The 26,896-nt window shown below is 41.1% G+C and overlaps 1 protein-coding gene across 2 annotated transcripts in view; it reads right to left on the bottom strand.

Moving 5' to 3' along the window:
• The window catches only part of LOC117355012 (octopamine receptor-like), a 30,045-nt gene extending 7,246 nt beyond the window's left edge, over positions 1-22,799 (bottom strand). The window contains exons 1-3 of one of the 2 annotated variants that reach the window (XM_033933077.1): positions 22,743-22,797; positions 21,407-21,639; positions 10,124-10,414 (exon numbers count right to left, since the gene is read on the bottom strand). In XM_033933077.1, coding sequence (XP_033788968.1) covers positions 10,124-10,398 — 275 coding nt within the window. In that variant the 5' untranslated portion in view covers positions 10,399-10,414; positions 21,407-21,639; positions 22,743-22,797. Of the gene's footprint in view, positions 1-10,123; positions 10,415-21,406; positions 21,640-22,742 lie in introns of both variants that reach the window. The other variant, XM_033932994.1, reaches the window with a different exon arrangement.
• Between the last annotated feature and the right edge of the window lie 4,097 nt (positions 22,800-26,896).

Raw genomic sequence — 26,896 nt, 5'->3', positions numbered from 1 at the left:
AAGCGGATCAATTTTTCACTCCGTCAACAATTACAAAGACTAGGGGACACTCGATGAAGTTACAGGGAAATACTTTTAAAACCAACAGGAAGAAATATTTTTTCACTCAGAGAATGCTTAAGCTCTGGAACATGTTGCTAGAGGTTTTGGACAAAAGCGGATAGCATAGCTGGTTTTAAAAAAGGTTTGGACAATTTCCTGGAGGAAAAGTCCATAGTCTGTTACTGAGAAAGACATGAGGGAAGCCACTGCTTGCCCTGGATCGGTAGCATGGAATATTGCTAATCCTTGGGTTTGGGCCAGGTGCTAGTGACCTGGATTGGCCACTGGCTACTGGGCTTGATGGACCATTGGTCTGACCCAGGAAGGCTATTCTTATAATAAACAAAAGATCCCTACTTATGATAAGTACAAATCAGAATCAAAGCCCACTATCTTGCCCCCCTCCCCAAGCATTGTATAGCTGATTAGTCCTCATCGTCAGTGAAAGGCTCTATAAGCAAGTCTTCTATAACGATGATAATTAATTTACAGAAAAATATAAGGTGATTCTTTTTTTTACTGGGCTAATTTAATATATTTGTTGGGTCAGAACAGAATATGCATAGTGGATAGTACAAAGAAATATAAATGAATTATGAAAAACATTCCAAGGATGTTGATATTGTCATCTCGAAGCAGGAACATTAGATCATTTATTATTCTATTGTCCATTCATTTTGGCTTTTTGGAAATCAATATGGGGTCAAATAAATTGTTTATTAGAAAATTTGGTGGCATTATCGTATGATACTGTACTATTTGGCATGTCAATGAGGCTTAAGAGCCAAATATCTTCAAATAATAATAGGCTTTTACTTATTATGACAGGGGTTGCCATACAACAGATTACGAGTAATTGGAAGAATTGGAATAGACTGAATTATAATTTCTGTTGGAATTCTTTATGTCAGATATATATAAAATGGAAAGGGAAATAGCTACACAGCAGGGGTATTTAAAAAAATTTCAAGATGTTTTGGGAGCCTTTTAACAAATTATTGTAATGAGTAACAAATTATTATAATGAGTAAATACCTTATTTCCCTTTAATTGTATATGTCCAAGGTTGGGGGAGGGGGGAGGGGTAGATTTTGGTCTTTGTATAAGTATAAGGAATGTTAAGAAGGAATTTATTATATGCTTTTATGTGATTTAAAAATTGTTATGGGAGGGGGGGAGATAAGTTTTTAAAATGGATTATTGGAGATTATTAAGTGTTGTATTTATGTTAAATTATTATTATTTGCTGTCACACTTATAAGTTTTAAAAATTAATAATGATTTTTAAATTTAAAAAAAAAAAAAACATTCCAAGAATAGTCTGAATTGAAATGGTTAGAAGTAAGTGGGAAAGTTGATTACAACGTGACAGGCAGTAGAATTTTATAAAGACAGCCTAAATTACTTTCAAGTGAACAACAAAAGAATGTGAAATTTAGTGGGGGCCTCCAAAATGAGTCAATCAAAATTTCCAACACTCAAACATTTTAAATTGCCAACAGCTATTTTAGACTTCAGTAGTGACTCATTTCACATGGGATTCTTCCCATGACTTGCCTGTCTATTCAGTCCTTAATTATTCACTCCCCCCCCCTTTTTTTTTTTATCAAGCTGCAGAGGTTTTAGCGCAGGCCGGTGAGGTAAGTGTGTTGATGCTCAAAGGAATTCTATGAGCATCAAGCTATGCTAGAGGTTTTTACCGCACTGGCCCACACTAAAAACTTCTAGCGCAGCTTGATAAAAGGGGGCATTTATTACTTAAATAATTTTTTGAAAATTTTGTCAATTTCATAGTACTCAATTTGTAACTAATTAGTCAAATGTTTTTTTTTTTAATTCTTTATTCATTTTCAATATTTTCAATAAGTGCAATACAAATTAAATACATTTTATATTTAAGACATCACTTAATATTCTTTCAAGAAACAAATCAATCTATATCAATATATATGTTCACTATTTTAATGCTTGATAAGGCTTAATAATGAGTATTTATCTCAACGTTTGTCTCTGCTGGGATCCACCGCCTAAAGACAGCCCAGCCACATAAAGTACATTGGCTATATAACATGGCTGCTCTCCTGTTACTGGGAGCTAGAACAGGGCATGCAGGAAAGACAGTAGGGGAGTTGGTAAATGAGATGATATGATTTATACTTCACAGCAGGGGACCATAGTGAAGTTTTTAATGGGGAGGAAAAATAGTTCTGTGGGAAATAACCCTCCCCATCCGTTAACCAGAGAAAAGGCAGGACAAGATACTGTAGGAATGTCAAACCTAGAGACCTCATCAATAAATGAGGGGGCATGGAGTCTGAAAAGAATGGCAGTCCAGGTGCTGATGTGGGGAGCCTGGACCTGAAGAAAATAAGTCTCAGCTGTTATACATGGAGTGCCTGAGCCTGGCAAGAAACATATCCTAGCCTTTAATAAAGGATGTGGAATTTATGTAGCCATAATCCAACACATCTCTATAAAGAGAGGCGTAGCCAGTAGAAGGAAGAAGGTGTTGATGTCCCTGTACAAGTCGTTAGTGAGGCCCCACTTGGAGTATTGTGTTCAGTTTTGGAAACTGTATCTGGCGAAGAACGTAAGAAGACTTGAAGCAGTCCAGAGGAGGGTGACTAAAATGATAGGAGGCTTGCGCCAGAAGACGTATGAGGAGAGACTGGAAGCCCTGAATATGTATATCCTAGAGGAAAGGAGAGATGGTCTGTGGCTGTATATGGCCCTTAGGGGAGGATAGGCTGGGGAAGGCTTCAATGGCTGGGAGGGTGTAGATGGGCTGAAGCGAGTTTTGACGGAGATTTCGGCAATTGGAACCCAAGCACAGTACTAGGTAGAGCTTTGGATTCTTGCCCAGAAATAGCTAAGAAAAAGAAAATTTAAAAATTTTAATTGAATCAGGAAGGGCAGACTGGATGAACCATTCAGGTCTTTATCTGCCGTCATCTACTATGTTACTATGTTAAAACAGTTAATTAGGCTGCATGGAGCAGTGATTAGCATGGACAATAAGGGCCAAATTCTATAAACAGCACCTAAGTGTTTCTATATTGTAGTACTGAGTAGTCCCGGCTGTTCGTGTGTGAGGTCTGTTTTCTCCATTTTTTGTATACATTATTATTTTCTGTCTTGTTTAATTTATTTTTGATGAGATAGTGTGAATGAGGTTTCCCTGCTGAATCTATTATACAGGGGACCCTGTATTATAGGGGACCCTCTGCCACCAGAGGGCATCCGCTCAAACTCAGGGGCGGGAAATTTCATGGCAACATCAGGAAGTACTTCTTCACAGAAAGAGTGGTTGACCGTTGGAATGAGCTTCCAGCGCAGGTGATCGAGGCCAGCAGCGTGCTGGACTTTAAGAATAAATGGGATACCTATGTGGGATCCCTATGAGGGTCGAACTAGAACATCAGTCGCTAGGTATAGACTTAAGAGGATGGGTCAGCAGACTTGATGGGATGATCGAGACCTGCATCGTGTTGGACTTTAAGAATAAATGGGACTTTAAAAATAAATGGGATGCCTATAGGGGATCCCTAAGAGAGTCAATCTGAATAGTCAATAGGTATAGACTTAAGAGGAAGGGATAGTAGGGTAGGCAGACTTGATGGGCTATAGCCCTTTTCTGCCGTCATCTTCTATGTTTCTATGTTTCTATGTTACGTTTCTTTTGAACTTGTCTTTGCTCTATATTGTAGGCACCACTTCATGCTGTTGTCAATCAATCACGTGGCATTGTTTATAGAATCCCACTTAGCGACACCCAAGCTGAAGGCCCCTAACCTTTTTAGTCTTTCCCCCTACAAGAGGCACTGTGGGTCAATCTAGAAAGAGGGAATAGAAAATGAATCTAAACTGATGTGATATAAAGGCCTCCTTTACAGACAGAAGCAGATGGAGATTTAATACCGTGTTTCCCCGAAAATAAGACAGTGTCATATTAATTTTGGGTCCAAAAAACGCATTAGGACTTATTTTTGGGGATATCTTATTTTTTTCATGTACAACAATCATCTCTCCCTTCCTCTCCTCCACCCCATTTCTTCCTCTTTCTTCCCCCCATCTCCTTGTGCAGCATCTTTCTATCCCTCCCTCCCATCCCCCTGTGCAGCAGAACTCCACCGACCCTCCCACTGTGAGACCGACACACCTCTGCTCTGAGGCCTCCTAAAACAGCAGGGGTGGGGGTTGCTGAATCAATGAATCCAATTTTTTGGCAAATCAGGCAGCACTAGTGTCAGAGATAGATTCGGGGGGGGGGGGCTTCGGGGGTCCATATTAACTAGGGGTTATTTTTGGGGTAGGACTTATATTAGGAGCATCTTTAAAAATCATGCTAGGGTTTATTTTTGGATAGGGCTTAGTTTGGGGGAAACAGGGTAGAGTACTACTAATAGGTGATTTTAAAATGGCAGATGTTGATTAGGGTATCCCTACTGTGGGTTCTTCTAGAAGTATGGAGATCCCAGATTCTCTATAAGGAGAACTGTTCCAGCAGTTAGTAAAGGAACCCATGAGGGATGGGGCCATACTGGACTTAGTGCTTACAAATGGGGAAAGTGTTTCTGATGTTTCAGTGGGTGATCACCTGGCATCCAGTGATCACCGCATGGTGTAATTTAATATTAAGACAGGTGTAGAGAAGGCTCATTCAAAAGTAAAGGTTTTAGTCTTTAAAAAAGCTAACCTTGTTCAGATGGGGGATTACGTTAAGGAATTGTTATATGGAAGGAGTAGGAAAGCAATGGGCAAAATTGAAAGGAGATATTGTAAGGTCAATAAACCATTTTGTAAGGAAAGTAAGTAAAAGTAAGAGGAAAAGAAGGAAGCTTTGGTTCTCAAAAGTAGTAACTGAAAAGGTAAGGAAAAAAGAGGTTAGCGTTCATAAACTACAAAAGATTGCAGAAAGAGGAAGACAGGCAAAAATATCTGGAAAAGTTAAGAGAAGCTGGTCGAATAGTCAGGAAAGCAAAGATGCAAATGGAAGAAAAAAAAATAGCCAGCATGGTAAAATGGGTGGATGACATTTTTTAGATATATTAATAATAGGAGAAAATGTAAAAGTGGCATTGTGAGACACAAAGGGGAAGGGGAAGGGGAGGAATATATAGAAGCTGATAAAGATGAGGATGAACTACTTAACAAATATTTCTGTTTTGTATTCATAGCTGAAGCGCTCGGAGAGGGACCACAGAAGATAAAAGCAAATAGGATTGTGTGTGTGAGGAGCTAGCTAAACTAAAGGGGCTAGATGGTGTGCATCCAAGCATGCTGAAGGAACTTAGGGAACTTCTGGTAGCTCTACTGGCTGATCTTTTCAATGCTTCTCTAAAGTCAGGAGTGGACTGGAGAATGGTAGATGTGGTCCCTCTCCACAAAGTGGAAGTAAGGAAGAAGTAAGGAACTAAAAGCCCATATGGCTGACTTCTGTGGTAAGTAAATTAATGGAAACACCAGAGAATAGTGAAATTTCTAGAAACCAGTGGATTACAGGACCCTAAGCAATATGGATTTACTAGAGGCAGGTCTTGTCAGACAAATCTGATCAATTTCTTTGAGTGGGTGACCAGAGAATCTGATAGAGGAAGTGTACTAGATGTAGTGTATTTAGATTTCAGCAAAGCCTTTGACAGTGTTCCACACAGGCATCTAACAAATAAACTGAGTGCCCTTGGTATGGACCCCAAAGTGACAGACTGGGTCAGGAACTGATTGAGTGGAGGTCAACTGAGGGAAGTGGTCCATGGAGATCGCTCTGAGGAAAGGAATATTACCAGTGGTGTGCCTCAAGGTTCAATTCTTGGGCCTGATCTTTTAAACATTTTTGTAAGCAATATTGCTGAAGGGCTGTCAGGTAAGATTTTCCACTTTGTGGATAATACCAAAAACTGCAATAGAGTACACACCCCTGATGGTGTGAATAGCATGAGGAAGGACCTGGTGAAGCTTGAAGAATGGTCTGAAATTTGGCAGCTAAGATTTAATGTGGACTGCAAAATGGTACATTTTAAGGGATGAAGAGGAGCAGGACTTGGGTGAGACAGTATGTGATGATGTTAAGGTGGCCAAACAGATTGAAAAGGCGATGGCAAAAGCTAGAAGGATACTAAGGTACATAGGAAGAGGTATGGCCAGTAGGAAAAAGGAATAATTGATGCCTCTGTATAAGACTCTGGTAAGACCTCATTTAGAATATTGTGTACAATTCTGGAGACCGCACCTTCATAAAGATATAAATAGGATGGAGTCGGTCCAGTGGTCTTTGTCATAAAACATATAGGGACAGACTTAAAGATCTCAATATGTATATTTTTGAGGAAATGCAGGAGACAGGAGATATTCTAGACATTTAAATACCTATGTGGCGGGAGGGGGGGGGGGGAGGTTCACATGATAACGTTGGGCTGAACAGTGGCTTCTCACCTCTGCTCTGACCTGTTCAGCAAATTTACATCTAAATTCCCCCACATCACCACAGCAAATTTTGCTTTGGACTGCCCTGGAGGAGAGTTCAACCCTGCTGGTACCTGGAGGTGAGAAACTTGGTGCTATTCCTTCGGCTGGTGTGTGTGCTTTGCCGATCAAGCTGGCATGGCCTGTCTGGGAGAAAAGAGAATCTGCTCCTAAAATGGCAAAGGAGACCCCTTTGTTGCAACCTGTAATCATGCTCCAAGATGAAGCAGTCAGGGAGGTTATCAGAAATATTTCTGTCATCATTGATAATAAGTTCTCCAAATTACAGGCATCTGTGGACTATATTAGGGACAGCATTGAACATCAAAATCAGCACATAAGACACATGGAATATTGGGTCTCGCAGCAGGAAGACACAATGGGAACCATTGCAGCTCAAATCAGGGGCCTTGAAGACCAATGAAAGCAACTTTACAACCACCTGGAGAAATAACCTGCAAATTATATGTGTCAACCATAGCTCTATGGCTTCCTGAGTTTGTGGGCCTAGGCTCCGCTATTCAGGTGGAGCATGTGCATGGAGTGGGACCCTCACAAGCAGAGAGCAGCAGACCCGGGCTAGTTATCGACAGGATCTTGAACTTTGCAGAGAAGGATAAGCTAATGTCTCTCTGTCAGAAAAAGGGTGACCTGCTATATGACGGTAAAAAGCTTCTGCTGTTCAATAATTATTCTTCTGTAGTTGCAGCCAGCTGCAAGGCCTTAATGCCCTATTGTACTGATATGAAAAATAAGGGCATCAAGTTCAGAGTGAAAAACCCCGTTACAGTCTGAGTGTTTACCGTGGACGTGCCCAAAACCTTTGACTCCTTGGATGCACTACATGAATTTGTTAAAAGTTTGTCCGCATGCTGACTTTCTCTTATGGACTTTTCACTGGGCAAGTGTGGCATCAATGATGCTTGGGCTATAGATGCCAAACCGGGAGGGGAGGGGGAGGGTGAGCATACTCATCCCCCTGGAATGGCTGATACTGACTTTAATTCTCCAATGTATCTTTCTCATTCAGTTCTATTCCAGTTTTCTGTTTTTACCTGTATGTTTCTGTTTTAGGATTAACCTCCAGGATGTTCAGATTAGGCTTCTGACCTTTGTGAAGATGTGGAATCTGAGTAGTATGTGGGGAGGGGTGGAGGGAATGGTATTTATTTTTAATGTGGGGTGTTTATTTCATTTGGTGGTAGAGTCTGGTGGGTGGATTGTATAGGGGAAGAATAAGGTGTGAGAGGGTTAGGGATGTTTTGTATGGGTGTGATGTATGGAGGTTGCTGTTGAAGAGGTGTTTGGGGATGGGTTGGATGTGACGCACGCATGAGGGGGTGGCGGCAAGGGAAATTTTGGATTGGGGGCGTGGTCATCTCTATTTGTTACTAGCTGGAGGAGGCTTAGGTGGGAGGCACTTTCGGCATGCTTATCTGGTAATTTCATACGTTGTTGGATTTTTCTGTTGTCTAGGAAATACGGTTAAGTTGCAACTCTTAACCCTGAATGTAACTGGTATTAATTCCCCCGTCAAACACACAAAACTCTTGTCTTATTTGAAAAGGTTGAAAGCTGACAGTATATTTTCAGAGCATAGAAAGCTACAAAGGGACTGAGTAGGTGAGGTAGTGTTTTCCTCCTATAATTCTAAGCAAAGAGGAACATAATTTTGGTACATAAAAGATTGGCCCTTTCCACCCACAAAGTAATCTAGGACCTCAATGGCCACTTTATTATTCTGGTAGGCATCTTACAAGGTAGGAAAGTGGCCCTTTGTAACATATATGTCCCAAATGTCTACTCACGCCATTTTTTTTTTTGGGGGGGGGCACAGTGGCTCATCTAGCTATTCTCCCTGACTATATGCCTCTTGTGGTGGGAGATTTTAATATTTCTAGTGCCTCAGATGTGGACTGCAAGCCACCTCGCCCCTTTAGAAAAGATGCTGATAGATATGAATTTTCTCATGCAAACCCTCAACCTCACGGACGTCTGGCATATGCAACATCCCAGGAAGCTTGACTTTACCTTTTATTCTGAAGTCCATAACTGCCACTCATGTATTAATTATATCCTTCTTTATGAGAGCACCACGGGGTTGGTAGAACGCACAGACCTTAGAGATGTGGTTTTCATCGATCACTCAGCAGTGACAATGCAACTATGATGACAGAGGGTGGAACAAGATCGGGTGTGGAAGATGAATCCTATTCTAATCTTAGATGAGGATTTCAGGACTCACTTAATCAAGTCATGGCAGGAATATTGCTCTCATAAAGCTAATAGCAAATTGTCAGCCACGAGCTTTGGGGAAGCAGCTAAAGCTTTTCTTAAGAGGCAAGATTATTTCCTACACAATCAGCAAACGCAAATGACAGGAAGCCACCCTGATAGCTCTCACCAAACAATTGCATGTCAGTTGCATTCTCACACCACCTTGGGTACTCCCTTGGAATGAGCTCAATATTTGACCATACGAAAGCAAATTGATATCATCTTGATCAGCAAAGCTCTAACCCAAATTGATACTTATAGGTTTAAGTTTCATTGTTGGGGAAACAAGGTGAGGAAGCTATTGAACAATTTAGTGCGCCTCATGCGGAAGATATTAAATATCACACATCTTAAGAAGGGGGATCCAGGGCCACCATACTACAAAGGAGGATATTTGGTCCCAATCTGTTCAATTCTACAAGAATTTGTATAATGATAGCCCCTATGACACTAATCAGAGGGATCATTTCTTTGGGGGACCTTAAATTACCTCAGGTCTCACCCAACCAGTTGGATCATCTTAATGCCCCCATCACGGTATGAGAAATATTTCAATTTCAAAAGGGGAAAGGATGTCTATTCCAAAAGGATGGACATTGGTACAGATAAGTGTTCCAACTGAGTGGCTCTCTACTGGAGGGATTAAGGGAAATTATTCCCTTAATTCCACAATGGTTGCGGCCCCCATCTCTTCCTATAAAATGTGAAATTTGGCAAGGGATGTGGGCTCTGTGTCAGCTTCAGGAACTATGGGTGTTCACTGTACTGATTTCTAAAATGCCATTCCATGTGCTCAACATATATGAATACAACTTGTAGGCAAATTTTTATCTGACCTACATGAAGATATTCATTGGACAGGGGGATGGGATGGAGTTTGGACTTATATGCAAACTTTATAAAATATGCTTGTAAAAGAAACAGGAAAATTTGCTTGAATTAAGAAACAGGTGTAAATGTAGCAGTTCTGAAAAGCATTCTTTTTCCCTAGAAAACCAGAGTAAATTGTCCACATATCTGCCACACAAGTTAGACAGCCTGTTATAAACATATCCTCTAGATGTCATGTACTATATATTCAGTATGGATATACTGAAAGCAGAACTGACCCTGGATGCTCCAAGACAGGTTCAGGAAACTCAGATTTTAGGATGATTTTGTAAATTGTAGTTTTGTCTGTTTATCTCTCTTTAATATTTTGTGTTTCCATTGTTTGATTGTGAAGTTTATTCTCTTTCTTGTCACACAACAATAGTAGAGCTGTATTCAGTCAGTAGCATGAACATGTATTAATAAGTACATTAATGTTATGTACACTAAAGAAATTGAAAACAATTCTTACCTGAAAGGCATGACCATGCAAGCAACGAGTAGATCTGCCATGGCTAATGACATAATAAACATGTACGTGACAGTGCGCAGTCTTTTTTCTACCACAGGGCAGATGAACACCACCATGTTCCCCAAGAAAGTCACCAGGTCAATAAGGATTAGCAGCAATCCCACAGCTACTTGCTGAGGACCAAATTCTGCCCCTATCCCATTCCCATCTATTCTCAGCAAATAGGAAGCAACAGAGAGGTTGGAGAGTGAAGATACGTTTTTGTCAACCAGCATTCTCCTGCTGAGAGACCTGAAACATAAGGCAGAGAACTGGTTTTAATCAAATTATGTTTGTGACAAACCATGAAATTACATTACAAAATTCCTTTAAATAACTTCTTACAAACTATCTTCCACTATGGTTTACAGGTTCAGTTGAAGTGGTGTGCATCTATTTGAAGATAATGGACTCAACATGTTCTAGTAATATCTGTTTACCAACCATATTTTGATGCAGGCAGTGCAGAGTAAGATAAATCATATAACATAACATAACACCATACTTATAGACTGCGTAGCCATAAGTTCAATACGGTTTATAAAAAATTACAAATGAAAGAGTTACAAAAGAAAAATGGGGAGACCCAATGATCCACAGTGAAAACAATCCTCCGATGAAAACAAAAACAAAAAACTGTGGATACAGATGTGCTGGAGATAATTTATTATATACTGATATAAAAACATGAAAATTCAATGAAAAAAGTGCAATGATAAAAAAATACAGTGGTAAAAATCCAAACGGAACACGGACCGTGTAGGGTCTGGTTGGATTTTTACCACTGTATTTTTTTATCATTGTACTTTTTTCATTGAATTTTCATGTTTTTATATGTCAGTATATAATAAATTATCTCCAGAACATCTGTATCCAGAGTTACAAAAGACACAATGATATCTATTCAGTCAGATATTTTGAGAAGAGAAAGGTTTTCAACTGATTTCTAAAATGTTCATAAGAATAAGATGTGAATACTAAGGGATCCTTTTATCAAGCCACGCTAGTGGTTTAACGCGCATAATACTGCACGCTAAACCACCGGCCACGCTAGCCATTACCGCCTCCCTTGAGCAGGCGGTAATTTTTAGGCCAGCGCGGAGGTTAACACGTGATGAAACATTGCGCACATTAATCCCACTAGAGTGGCTTGATAAAGGGAGCCCTAACAATTTAAATTCTTTGTCATGAATGGCTGCCTGGTATGAGAGTGTATGATCACGAAATTTTGTACTTTTACAACCCTGCACCGATGGAAAGACAAAGAAGGCATGTGATCTCCCACTTCAACATCCCCGCTCCTTGTAGAGCAGTGGTTCCCAACCCTGTCCCGGAGGACCACCACCAGGCCAATTGGGTTTTCAGGCTAGCCCTAATGAATATGCATGAGAGAGATTTGCATATAATGGAAGTGGCAGGCATGCAAATCTGCTCCATACATATTCATTAGGGCTAGCTTGAAAACCCGATTGACCTGGTGGTCCTCCAGGACAGGGTTGGGAACCACTGTTGTAGATTATATACTAATTCTGGGTTCAGCACCACTAAATGGTTTGCTTAAAATTATCATTTTCAGAGACTCGAACACTCTATCGTGAGCCACAATATTAACCCACACAACTACTATATTAAATCAAATGGCCACACTGAAACTGGAAAAGACACCATTTTAACAAGTGGAGAAAAAAGACCTCAGTTGTAAGGCACCCTCCTACTGCTCAAGGCACACAAAGGCAGGGGCACATAAACACCATCAGAAAAAAAACTCCACTTATCTTGTACTGCAGTTTCCAGGTTCAGAAATCGACCATCTTCCAATCAGTAGGAATATTTCATCCAAATGCTCAGTCACTTCTCTCAAATCCTGGTCATCATTCTTTTTAATTCTTTATTTATATTTTAAACTTTTGGCATACTTATCAGTCAAAATAAAGAAAAAATACAATGTGAACAAAAATACTTCAAGCAAGCATTTACTTCTTGCAGAAAGATTAAACAATAGGATAATAATCACAAAGTATAGTCAGTCCTCAATAACTGGAGGAGGAGCTGCAGTTGAGCTGAAGAATTAACAGGAAACTCTTAATAAAGAAAAATCAGATGGAGCTAATCAGATGAACATATCCTCGCTGAGCTATATACTTGAATGCAGCAGGTTCATGCAGTAGTTACAGACTGCCTGTGGGCAGAAATAAATCTAGACAGCTGCTGTGGTTCATAGAAAACATATTGACTATCTTTATAGACCATAACACATTTACAGGGGTACCTCAAGGCAAATGTAGCACCTAATTGCAATGTCTGGGGGTCTCAATATGAGAAATTGTTTCCTTCTCTTCTGTGTAGAACAAGATACTTCAGGGTATATTCTTACAACATTTGACATAAATGGAACATCTTTATATTTTAAAAAAAAGTTTTAATACCCATTCTCTGTCTGAATCTATAGCGAACTGTACCAGCAACGTAGCCGTGACCTGTACTTCTGTTTCCAACCTCTCTAAGAAATTAGTTAAATCCAAACTATCAGTAGATAAATTCTGCTGGTTAGGATTTGGGGATTTGACTCTCCTGGGATGGTAATAAATTTTTGAGAGAGGTGGATATGAAGTTTCTGGTACCTTCATAACTTCAGTTAAATACTTTTTAAACATATCTTGTGTTGATACAGGAAAAACATTTGGAAAATTTATAATCCACAGATTACATTTCTTAGTGGCATTCTCCAGCATTTCTATCTTAAAGTGGAGATTCCCACTATCCTTAACCTAAGTTAAGGCTTGAGTTTCAACAGCTTTTAATCTGGAGTCAAGTTCTTCCACCTTAGTTTCAAGAGATGATACTTTATTCTTTATGTCCAAATTTTCTGACAATACTGTCGTATATCATGATGAAAATTGTTGAATTTGAGATCCCAAAGAGAGTTGCAAACTTGATATTGCTTCTCATAAAGTCTCCATGTTGAATATCTTTGGCTTTTGTATAGGTGAAACTACATTTCCCAAGCCCTCTATAGGAAATAAAGTACCTACAGAGGGCTTGGGAATAAAGTGGACTCAGCAGCGTTCTTCTTAATCATCGAGGAAACTGCAGTAGCTTGTTGCATTATACTCTCCGATTGCAGTGATGTTAGTAGAGAAGCCTCCTCTGCCCTTCATCCAGAGCTGCTATCCACTCTCTGCTGGGTCAGCAGTGATGTGTCCCAGGCTGGTTTCACCTTCCTCTGCTCTACCTTTGCCTCGGGGTGAATTGAAGGACTATGCTCCTCCGGAGACAAGGTGGCGCCCTCGAGGGAGAGACCAGACGTCTCAGCCTGCATGTCTCTCAAAGCCGAGGATCCCTCTGGTTGCAGCGTTTGGACTCCTCACTCCAAGTGGGCGTCCATTGGCCCAGTCGCAGCAGCAGATTCCTCTGGGAACACCCGGGTTTTAGACTTTCTTTTGACTATGAACACGGTCAAACAAATGATTTCCCGATTGGAACTCCAACAGAGTCTCCGTGGCAGTGTTCAAGCCTCCATCTTTAGTAAGCTCCTCCCCCTCTGGTCGTCATTCGTTAAAGCTGAGAAATATATCCACGGACATCCAGAATAATGTTCCACCCCAACAGGGAAACCCTGTTTCACTATCGCTGCCTCAGGGGGAGACTCCTGCTAACAGCCCTGTACTGGAAAAAATGGCGCACAAGACCAGACCACCAGCGTTCTTTCAAGAAAGCAAAAATGCCACCTCCTTCACATTGGCCAATCAGGCAACTCCTATTCTCTGATGTCAGAAACCACTCCATCCAATCAGCACACCTCAATGTGAACATTCAAATCGGTAGGCTTGGAATCAGGATTTTAACAGGGATCAATACTATCACCATTAGTATTCAATATTTATCTTGCTCCACTTATAACTCTGTTGAGGGGATACAGGGACTTATATATCAGACCTAGTCAGTAAAATGGCTATGATAATAGATAGGAGACTGACTATTATGGTGATAGTTACCAGTGGGGAGAAAGCGGCTGATACTTTAAAAATGCTCAGAGAAATGAAACTCTGAAGAGGAGGAGGAAGCCTCCTCTTAGGAAAAGAGTTTACCGTCCAGTCATTGCATTGGTACATAAAAATCACTTTCTGACCACTGGTAAAAGCTTTAAATGGTTCTTGCAGACTCAAAAATGAAATAATCAAAATCTCTCATGCAAAAGAAATCTCTCTGGAAAGATGTTACAATGCACTTATCTTTAAGGCTCTCAGGGGTCCCGACGCGGCCCCGTTTCGAGTGTCTGCTTCAGGAGACCCAAAAATCACTTTTTAACCAACTGTGCAGTCATAGTACTGTTCCAAGAGAAAATCTGAAAAACAATAAATTTTCATCAAAAACCACACGCCGCAGCAGGATACTCACACATACTGCGATGAGGGAAACTTAACGTCTCATTAGCAAAAGATGGAAAGGAAGGAAGCACTGAACAATAACACACCATTCACTAAGTTCAAAAATTCCAAACCACGGGGACCGCTACCCACCGCACCCACTTTATACTGAAGAGGGGGGGAGGGGGAGGGTGACCTCCGTCGTAACGTGATGACGTCAGAAACGTCAAAAGATTACAAACCAACAGCTGTTGATATAAATAAAGCCAGTTGAAAAATGAAAACGTACTATTAAAATGTACTGTAAAAATGCAGAATACAATATTGAAAAAATTGAATAATAAAAATAAAAATGAAGAATGAAGAATGAAAATGAAAAATGAAAGCTCAGAGGCGGACATGGTTACAGGAACGCAACCTATTCAATTTCATTATTTAGCCCGTGGGGGTGCAATGTGTTTAGTTCAAAAATCCACTGCTGTTCCTTGCGCCACAGCACTTTAGATAAATCACCCCCTCTGGTGAGGACTACTGAGTCCAATATAGAAAATTTCAGGTCAACCACATTATGACGTTGTTGAAGCCAGTGTTGAACAAGGGGGGCTTCTTGTGTACCAGTTCTAATTCTACTAATGTGCTCTCCTATCCGGGTTTTAACACTCCGGATAGTACAGCCGACATAATTTAGACCACACGGACATTGTATGATGTACACCACTTGCTTGGTATTACAATCTGATGCCATGCAGGTGGATTTCTTTTTCGTGGTGATACTCATCTCCTGTAATGGAACGCTGTACGGGCACATTTTGCAGTGTCCGCACGGAGTATGTCCACCCTCAATGGTGGAGACTTCTTCACACACTGCAAAATGTGCCCGTACAGCGTTCCATTACAGGAGATGAGTATAACCACGAAAAAGAAATCCACCTGCATGGCATCAGATTGTAATACCAAACAAGTGGTGTACATTAGAGAATGACACGGTGACAAAATTCATCACCGTTCCCGTCCCCGCGGATAACCGCGGGAAATAATCCCATGTCATTTTCTAGTGTCTATTTCAACCTCGGTCCTTCTACACCAGCATTCTTCAAAGCAAATCTTGCGGGTCAGTTGTTGTGCCCAATTATACTCTGATTCTTTCCTCTCTCCTTAAAGAATGACATGAAGATGGTTTCCCGCGGTTATCCGCGGGGACGGGAACGGTGATGAATTTTGTCACCGTGTCATTCTCTAGTGTACATCATACAATGTCCGTGTGGTCTAAATTATGTCGGCTGTACTATCCGGAGTGTTAAAACCCGGATAGGAGAGCACATTAGTAGAATTAGAACTGGTACACAAGAAGCCCCCCTTGTTCAACACTGGCTTCAACAACGTCATAATGTGGTTGACCTGAAATTTTCTATATTGGACTCAGTAGTCCTCACCAGAGGGGGTGATTTATCTAAAGTGCTGTGGCGCAAGGAACAGCAGTGGATTTTTGAACTAAACACATTGCACCCCCACGGGCTAAATAATGAAATTGAATAGGTTGCGTTCCTGTAACCATGTCCGCCTCTGAGCTTTCATTTTTCATTTTCATTCTTCATTCTTCATTTTTATTTTTATTATTCAATTTTTTCAATATTGTATTCTGCATTTTTACAGTACATTTTAATAGTACGTTTTCATTTTTCAACTGGCTTTATTTATATCAACAGCTGTTGGTTTGTAACCTTTTGACGTTTCTGACGTCATCACGTTACGACGGAGGTCACCCTCCCCCTCCCCCCCTCTTCAGTATAAAGTGGGTGCGGTGGGTAGCGGTCCCCGTGGTTTGGAATTTTTGAACTTAGTGAATGGTGTGTTATTGTTCAGTGCTTCCTTCCTTTCCATCTTTTGCTAATGAGACGTTAAGTTTCCCTCATCGCAGTATGTGTGAGTATCCTGCTGCGGCGTGTGGTTTTTGATGAAAATTTATTGTTTTTCAGATTTTCTCTTGGAACAGTACTATGACTGCACAGTTGGTTAAAAAGTGATTTTTGGGTCTCCTGAAGCAGACACTCGAAACGGGGCCGCGTCGGGACCCCTGAGAGCCTTAAAGATAAGTGCATTGTAACATCTTTCCAGAGAGATTTCTTTTGCATGAGAGATTTTGATTATTTCATTTTTGAGTCTGCAAGAACCATTTAAAGCTTTTACCAGTGGTCAGAAAGTGATTTTTATGTACCAATGCAATGACTGGACGGTAAACTCTTTTCCTAAGAGGAGGCTTCCACCTCCTCTTCAGAGTTTCATTTCTCTGAGCATTTTTAAAGTATCAGCCGCTTTCTCCCCACTGGTAACTATCACCATAATAGTCAGTCTCCTATCTATTACCACTTATAACTCTGGCACAATCAATAGGGTTTACAATCTATGTCTATCTCAACGACATTCAAATCCTATATACACTCGACTCCCATTCCATTTCTGAATTATCTGTTATAAATGAAAAGCTTGATCAAATTTCAAATTGGCTAACTGATCATCGACTTAAATTAAATCCGGACAAGTCATCAACTATTGTGTTTACATCTTCTGATTTGCCAATACAAATTAAAATAATTAATACATCAGTGTCTTTAGTTACAACTACCATAATCCTTGGGGTAATAATGGATTCAAAATTTACCTATCAACTACAGATTTTGAGCAAGGTAAAACGATCCTTTTTACAGTTAAATCTAATAAAATCAATTCGTGATTTTCTTTTCCCTGAAGCCTTAAATATATTAGTGCATTCACTTGTAATTCAACAATTAGACTATTGTAATGCCTTTATGCAGGCATACATAAAAAAGACATTTGAAGATTGCAAAATATACAAAACACAGCAATTCGATTAAAATATAACCATCATGAATTTGATCATGTTTCTTCATATTTGAAAATAGAGCATTGGTTGCCAATTAATCATCGCATTACTTACAAAACATTGTTAGTGACTTAAAGTCATAGGGCTCCTTTTACAAAGGTGCATTAGGGCCTTAACGCGCGGAATAGCGCACACTAAAATGCTACACGTGCTAGCCGCTACTGCCTCCTCTTGAGCAGGCGGTAGTTCTTCAGGTAGCGCGCACTATAGTGTGCACTAATCCAGTGCGTGTGCTAAAAACGCTAGCGCACCTTTGTAAAAGGAGCCCTTAATGACAGATGAACCTCTCTATTTGGCAAGTTACTTGCATTTATATGTACCATCAAGAACACTTAAATCCATGAATCAGAAACATCTTATAGTTCCATCTTATCGAGGAATAGTTCATGAGCATATTAGGGCAGCTACTTTTCCTGTAATGGATCCGCAAATCTGGAATTCTATACTGTTAACACTCCGATTAATAGGAATGCTTGATAAGTTTAAAACTGAATTAAAAACATTTCTTTTTCCTGACGCTAATGAAAATAAATAGTAATAGTTCAGCACCGAGAGAATCCTGTAAAGACACAAGAAGATTTGATTTTATAAGTTATTTTGGAATAGGGGTCCTTTTATTAAGGTGCTCTAACCGATTTAGCGTGCAGCAAATATTAGCGTGCACTAAATACTAAGGCGCCCATAGAATATAATGATGCCTTAGCATTTAGTGCGCGCTAATCTTTAGCGTGCGCTATATCGGTTAGCATGCCTTAATAAAAGAACTCCTTAGTGATTTTATGTAACTAATTTTTGGTTATTTGGATTTTAGATTGTAAGCCGCCCAGAAGGTTTTTGATCCTTGGAGCGGATAGTATGATTTGAATAAACTTGGAAATCAAAATATCCAGTTTTGCTCACACTGCCTCAAAATTCTTTTCAGGTCTCCTTGTGACCTGGATTGACCACTGTTGGAAACTGGATACTGGACTTGATGAACCTTTGATCTATCTGAGAGTAGGAATACTTATGTTCTTATGTAGGGAGTGTATGTGTGTGTGATGGTGGTGGTGGTGGTGGTGGGGGGGGGGGTGGATCAGGGCACTGGACACATGAGATTTTTGGAGGGGGGTTGGGGGCCTAGATACCACAAATATTTCATGGGGTAAGCAGAGGGTCAGGGGGTGTGGATCAAATTGGATTGCTATCTCAAGGGTGGGGAGATCAGGATGCTGATATTTTTGAAGGGATTTGTGAAAGTTGTGGGATCATATTGTGGGAAAAGGGATCAGGATGCTGAAAATTTTTTAATAGCTTTTCTGCCCTGATGGTGAAGGATGAGTTAGTCCTTCTATGCCATGTCAGCCTGAACGATAACATTTTAATGTTGTGATTACTTCAAAATTAGCTGTTTACTTCTCTGCATTGGGGGGGGGGGGGGGAGAAAGTGCTCATGCCTTCAAGTTGGCCACTGACCTGTGGTTGCATGCACAGTGAGGAATCCTCCCAGCGATGTTTCAAGGCAGAGTACAGGAGTGGTATGCCATTGCCTTTTCTCATGTGGTGTGTGGCTCTACTAAGTTGCTGCTGCCTAGCCTAGGGCCCTTTGGCCTATGACACTTGGTGTTTTGCAGTGGTCCCCCATCCAGGTACCATCCAGCTACTGGCCAGGCCTGACCCTACTTGGCTTCTGAAGGCAAGAGTGGGCCTACCCAGGGTGGCCAAGCTATGGGCCTGCACTGGAGTACAATAGCTAATAACCTGATTTTAATATGATGTATGCCAATGTCTGCTATAAGAGTTATCTCCCACACTGAACCCACTTTTACTTTGTGCAGTGGGTAACCTGCATGCAGACCTGGCATTAGCCCCAAACTGCAGTCCATAATAGTTCTGTACATTGGCCCCCGAGTGTGTGTGTGCAGTGGTGTAGTAAGGGGGGTAGGGGGGGTGGTCCACCCCAGACACCATGTTGGTGGGGTGCCGGCACCCCTCCTCCTCTCCGCCCCTGCCTCTTCCCACTCCTCCCCTCGCCATGCCCTTCCCCATACCTATAGTCATTCACCGCCATGAGTAACAACTTTAACGTGCTCCTCATGATCCCGTCGTCTCTCCTGCTGACATCACTTCCGGGTATCGTACATAGGAAGTGGCATCAGTGGGAGAAATGACAGGGTCGCGAGGAGCACATTGAAGTTATTGTTGCTCGTGGCAATGAACAACTACAGGTGCGGGGGAGGGAAGGGGGAGCATGTGTGTCAGCGGAGGATCAGGGAAGGAGCGGGGGAGGGGCAGAGACAAGGGTGTGGGAGGAGCGCCAGCACCCCGGGTGCCTCTCACCTCGCTATGCCACTGTGTGTATGTATTCTCAGGTGCTACTGGGACATTCTTTCTTATTCTTTCCTGTAATTCGCCGACTGTCCAGTTTTATTCTGTAATTCGCTTATCCAGTAATTCGCTTTATCCTGCAACCCACCTTATTCTGTATTTCGCTTCATTCTCCAAATCACCTCATTGTCCAATTCTATTCTAAATTTCACAGATTGATCAGTTTTATTCTGTAATTCGCTTATCCAGTAATTCTCTTTATCCTGTATTCCACCTTATTCTGTAACTCGCTTTATTCTGTAATTCATCGTTTGTCCAGCCTTCTTCAATGTGAACCGCCTAGAAGTCTTTCGACTGTGGCGGTATAGAAGAATAAAGTTATTATTATTATTAAAGTGCTCCCTTTTCTTTCATTGATAAAAACTTCAGAATGAACTGAAATCAGTTCAGCAAATCAGAAAGCCCAAGGGTGGTGTCAAACTCACACCCTGGCATTCTGGAACAACGAAACAGTTGGTTGTATAAATCTATGCGCTCATCTATTATAGCCTGCCCTAGGGAAAGTCTTGTGCCACACAGATGTAGTGTCCCCACCTGCTGCCGTCCTTAAATTGGCAATTTACCTTCCACGTAAACCTAATCATCATTTTTCACAAATTTTAAACAGTTTACCTCTCACATTAAGAAGATAGAATAACCCTGCTGATTACACCCCATGCCAGTTTATGTTTAAACCAGTGGTTCTCAAATCTGTCTCAAGTCAGATTTGTGTATTCATTAGGGATATCTTGAAAACCCGACTGGCTAAGGGTCCCCCAAAACAGGCTTAAGAACCACTGGCTTAAACCAGTCATAGTAACAGTAAATGACAGCAGATAAAGACTTGAACGGTCCATCCAGTCTGCCCATTAGTTACATGAATTATAAAATTCATAATTCAATTAAATTGTCTTTTTTTCTTTGATATTTCTGGGCCATGGACCGTAAAGTCCGCCCAGTACTGTCTGTTTTCTGTTTCTTCACCCGGAGTGTGTCAAACTAACTATCAGCAATTTGCATATTTATCTAGATCAAGTCTTTTCATATAAGGGCTATGAAATATCTCAAAGCATAAAAGGTTCAATCTACTACTTTGAGGGTTTGTTTATTTTTTTGTTAATTCTGTATTGATGCCACATGTTCAGTTAGGTTATATACCAACTAGCTAATCTTATTCAAATAGATACAGAAACCCAGTGGAAGCTGGTCTCTTAGAAGCAGCAAATGAATTGGTTTCTGGTGTTGTGAGGGAAATGTCTTTTCCGCCCCCCCCCCCCTGTCTGCTGTACAGTCAAAAGAGCATGAGAAACCCTCAGGCACTATCTATTACAACAAATTGAAATTATAGCAGTAGTGCCACAGCACATGTTCCTTCAATTAGGGTTCTTGCTAGATGGATATGGCAAAATCAAAACATGCTAAGCCAGAGCTGTATCTTTTCAGAGTTTTATTTCAGCATATATAAATTAGCTATGGTAATATACTAATACATCATCTCATATACAGCTACAATAGGGATGTGTTGTTAATAAAAATGTAAAATACAAATTAGCTAGGCTCTTGAAATCCAATCAGAGTTTTTTTAAAGGATGACAATGAGATGAGGCAAAGCTAGATAGAAAATATTACCTGTAGCTTTTGTCTCTCCAGTAGTCGAATTTCAGGATTATATGGCTAAGTATGAATCTGATATTGCTATTACTAACAATACAGTCTGTACAGCTTTCCCGATCAGAGCCAGGATCGAGTTCTAATCAGATTTCCTTCATTGCAAAGTCTTCCCAAGAAGCCTTCAGATTTTCTGCTCAATATCAACGTCCTTTGGTATCAATGTACTCTACTAGACTGACAAGAGGACTCTCCTACACATACATACAGAAAGAAAAAAAATGAATGACTTGAGGCTACTACTTTAATATGCCACTAGGGGGCGCACTGTCCCCAAAGTCAACAATAAAGCAAGCAAAACAGAATGCTATATGTATCAGGATTTAATTTATGCAAGGTACTTTTACCAAGTTTGGGATTATCAAAGACGTTTTCATGTTGAAGGCTACATATACTTCCTCTGAGCAGCCTATATTTTTGTGTCATCTCTAACAGAGATAAGGACTCAGCGAAAGCTAAATCTAGGCGAGGTTATTCCTTTAGATTGTTTGCAAGAGCTGTGGTCTTCCTTCTCTGTCCTATCTAGATAACTTTCAGGAGAGCAAGAAGAAGGAAGACTTTTGGTACATTGATTCCCTTTTTTCAAGGCAGGGAACCATTGACTTGACTGTCTTCAGGCAAATGGGTAGGTACGATCAGGAAAGAAAATAATCTTGCCATGCATAATAAAAGAAAAAAAAAAGTCAAAAATTAATGCCGTTATGCAGCATCAGGGGAAACTCTGGAAAAGTTTCCTGTTCTGTTTATAAGGCAGCTCCCCTTATTCTGACACGATGTGGTTACTGTTAAAGGGATCGACAGAGAGAGTTTTGCGGGCATGTTAACACCAGGCATGCATGCAGGTTACTGGTCACATGATGCAGAAACAGATTCAGCATGGGAGTTAGCATTGCAGGAGATATTGCTGCATGCAACATTAAAATTAGGCTATTAGCTATTTTGTCCCGATGCAAAGAAGTAAACAGCTGATGTAAAGGTAAGAACAATGCAATAATTTTACTGTCCGATTTCAGGTGACTTACAAGGATTAGATTGTCCTGCATTGGGGCATAAAACCTAAACCTCAGAAAGCCAGCACCTACGTTCCTTCTAAGAACCGACTAGACTTGAGCAAAACTTTTTCTGCATGAGCAGAGGACCTACTTGACATAAGCGACAAAATTTCCATTACATTTCCTTGTGATAATCAACACATATGATTATCTACTATATATTTAATATGTATCAAAAAATTAACAGAACATGCACTAGAGTAAATAAATTGTAAAAGTGATAATGCTAAAATATGCATACTCACATGTCCCACTCCCCACCTCTCCCCATCCTTCCATCCAGCATCTCCTCTCTCACCCCTTTTTCCATCCAGGGTCCTCTTTTTCTCTCCTCATCCTTCCATTTAGCAAGACTCTCTCTCTCACCCCCCATTCTTCTAGTGTCTCCCTCCCTACCCCCTTTCCACCCAGGATCCCCTTTTTCTTCATCCTTCCATTTAGTATGCCCCCTCCATCCTTCCATCCAGTGTCTCCCCGTTCTCCATACCCTTCCCCTTGCTGGGTTACTTTGGCTTCAATCAGTTTCCTCCTGCAGTAGTAGCAGCAGCAAGAAGAAACACGCATGGGGTTGCTCTGCTCAGACATACACTGTCAGTTGTGCCAATCCTCTGCCCAGAATAGGAATTGACATCAGAGGGGGCAGAGGACTGGCACAGCTGACAGTGCATTCCTGAGCAGAGCAGCCCCTTGTGTGTTTCTTCTTGCCACTGGAAGTGAGCGGCCTTGTAAAATCAGTAAGCAATGCTCACAAAATGTATGAGCTATTCTCATGCGCTCACCTTAGAGGGAACACAATTCAGCACCCCTTGGTCTCCCTGACATCCTTGGTATCCCATAAAACTGCCAGAACTCTGACCCCTCCCACTGAGATGACTTCCTACACTCCAATCCCCACAAAAATGTCAGAACCCTGTTCTAACCTCCCAAATGACTCCTGATTCCCCAGTCCCCTCACACAATATCCATGCTGTCTAGGACACCCCTACCCTCAATTATCACTAGTGTCTAGTGCACCCACACTCTTAAATCACATAAAATATTCTCAGTGTCCAGGGTACCCCTATTCCCAATCCTGATAAAATATGCCTGGTATTCAGGGCACCCCTCATTTTCCCTGACCTCCCAAAAATGTCTTTGGTGTCTAGGGCACCCCCACCCCTGTTCTGCATAAACTATCCCTGGTGTCTATGACACCACCACCTCATGACTTTCCAAAAACATCTTTGGTGTCTAGGAAACTCACACGGTTCCTCAACCTCCCCCCACCCCTGCCCCACAGACATCTCCGGAGCATACCTTCTAAGAGGAAGAAATGAACGTCTATGTCACCATCTGAAAAAATATTTCTCTTATTTGGCAGACTGACCCCATGCATTGCATCTTGGGATGCATTGTGCAGTCAGACATTGCCATTTTTCAAGACGTTGGCATGGAAGCAGAAGTGAGTAGGCATTGCTCCTTCCTATTTGAAGGTACACGGTGGAAGGGAGGGTCTCAGGGGCCAGGGGAGTTGCAGGTGAATGGAGAGGGTTGTCCTAGATACCAGGGATATTTTGAGATGTGGGTTGAGGGCAGTTGGGGGTATCCTGGACATCAAGGATTTGGATGGGGGGGGGGGGAGATTGTGGATAGGGAGATCATTTCAAGGATGAGTGGTGATTGGATATTTTTGCGGGAATTAGGGGTAAGGAGGTCATCTTTGGGGTGGGGGGAGATCAGGATGCTGACATTTTTTTTTTTTTTGGGGGGGGGGGTGGAAATCGAGGAGCTTCTAGACTACCAGGGATTGTCAAAGGGGCTGATGCAGATCCTTTTTTTAAAAAAAAATCTTTATTCATTTTAATAATCAACATCAAGTGCAACACTTTATCAAACAGTTTACAAAATAAACAGCACCTAATTTCATCAAATAATATAATATCCCTTCCCCCTATTCACCCACCCATTCATACAGTATAAAAATAATCAAGAGTAATACAAATGACTAAGATAAACAAATTACAATTTAAAAAATAAATTAAGTACATTTCCCCCCCCCCTCCCCCCACCCTTCCTGGATGTGTACAATCAACAGGCAAAACTAACAATCAATCTTTACAAAATTTTGTCAATGGGTCCCAAACCTCCTTAAATTTCTTATACTGTCCCAATTGTATTGCACTAATACTTTCAAATTTATAAGTTTGGCACAAGGATTCCCACCAAAATCTATAGTTTAACCTGTCCCAATTTTTCAAAATAAGCTGCATGGCAACTCCCATCATGATGAAAAGTAATCTATTATTATATGAAGTTATGGGACTCTTGGCCATCAAAAATGTACCAAAACAGCACTGTATCATATGGCAGTGCCAATGGAACTTCTAATATTTTATTGATTTGACCCCAAATGGATCGCCAAAATTTAAGTATCAAGGGACAAAAGAAGAGCAGATGATCCAGTGTCCCTATATCGAGATGACAGTGCCAGCATCTATTTGACTTAGAACTATCTAATTTTTGTAATCTAATAGGGGTTCAAAAACTTCTATGCAACAAAAACAAAAAAAACATGTTTGTCTCATAGATGCTGACACCGTACATCTCATCCTCCAAGTCCAAATCTGTGGTCATTGAGTAGCAGAAAGTTGTTGCTTTGTCTCAATGCTCAAAATGTCTTTTAGATAAGTTTTTGTTTTTTTATTCAAAAATTCAGATATTAATTTATACCACTTGGCTGACTGATGCCCCAGGAAATCTGTCTGGAAGCACAGACCCGGTAAGCTATACTGAGTTTTTAAATTACACCAATCAGTGAAATAAAGTTGACTCTGTCACTTGAGACTGTAAATGGCAACAAACCTTTTGTGTTATCATGCAAAGCTCCCGGTACACTTCCATCTTCGGTGTTCAAAATTTGTCATATATGCCTTAGATTTTTTAAAAAAGATTTTTGAAAAGTTCAGTGTCTCACACTGGTGTGTACAGTTTGGAAGCTGGCTCCCATCTCACTGGGTAATAAGGACCATATTCTATAAAAAAGGTGCTGTAAGTGCTGTGAGATGCTGAACTTTTCAAAATTATTTTTCAAAAATCTATGGCATGTATGACAGATATTGAACACAGGAGATGGAAGTGTACCGGGAGCTTTGCTAGATGTCATGTAGCCTGGTGCCTATTGTGCTAACTAAGCTTCCTCCACTCTCAGGATGAAATACGCCTCATAATGCCCTCTGGTCATGCCCTTCAACTGTAAACCGTCAAATGACGTCCCTTCTTCCACTTCATACTAAGCCACTGGAATTGACTGCTCCTACAGATCAGATCCCCTGAAGGACTCCTCAATTTTAAAAAAGCAATAAAAACATACCTCTTCACCTAACTCCCCTGCCCACGATTGATGGATTACAAAGAAATTTATAGTGGTACTACCATTTTTCCCCGAAAATAACACCTATTCCAAAAATAAGCCATGGCATGATTTTTTAAAATGCTCCTAATATAAGCCCTACCCCCCAAATAAGCCTTAGTTAAGATTAACCTCCGAAGCCCCTCCTAAATATTCCTGACACCAGTGCTGTCCGATTCGCCGGCGGCAGCACCTTCTCCTTCCCCCCCCCATGTACGGCATCTTTTCTCCCCTCTCACCCATCCCTTTGTGCGGCATCCTTCTACTCCTAACTCCCATTCCCCCTGCTCAATAGAATGCCACTGACCCACCATGAGACTGACATACCATACCTACGAGGCCTCCAAATGCAGCAGCGGCAGCAGACGATAATCAAAACAGGTTTTAGACATATCTAGAGACAGCTTAGGCCTTTTGACTGTCGTTGTACGCCCAGAGCGAAAAGGGGCATTTTTCAAGGAGTGGTTAGGGTTGTAGGTGGATGGGATGTGGGCCGACCAAACTTAGACGTCCTGCAGCGATAATCAAAAGTTTGACGAGACTACCTAGATGGAACTTATACGTTGTGACTTAGGCGATCTTAAAACAGGTCTAAATGCCCAGAAGGTATCCAAAGTGACCAGATAACCACTGCAGACGCAAAGTACAGACCCCCACACACTCCCCCAGTGATCGCTGAACCTCCCCCCCACCCACCCCCCGCCACTGCCATAAAAATAGGAATAAAAATGTACATACCTGCCTCTAGAACATCAGTACCTGGCATAGGAAAGCCTAGAAGAGCTGCACAGAGGTGGCTTAAGTAATCTGGGGGGTAGGCTAATGAACCATAGAGAGGAGGACCCAGGCCCATAAGCCACTCTAACTACTGCATTCATGGTGAAATATGTGCACCCACCAAAACCCTATTGTACTGCCAGATAGGTGGCACCTGCAGACATAAGGGCTATTGGGGTTGTACACAGGTAGGTCTAGTAGGTTTTTTTTTTTTGGGGGGGGGTTCACTGTGAC

The sequence above is a fragment of the Geotrypetes seraphini genome, chromosome 1 (genome assembly GCF_902459505.1).
Source record: "Geotrypetes seraphini chromosome 1, aGeoSer1.1, whole genome shotgun sequence".
NCBI classification, from domain to species: domain Eukaryota; kingdom Metazoa; phylum Chordata; class Amphibia; order Gymnophiona; family Dermophiidae; genus Geotrypetes; species Geotrypetes seraphini.
The sequence above is the reverse complement of the archived record's forward strand: the minus strand, read 5'-3'. Positions and strand labels throughout refer to the sequence as shown.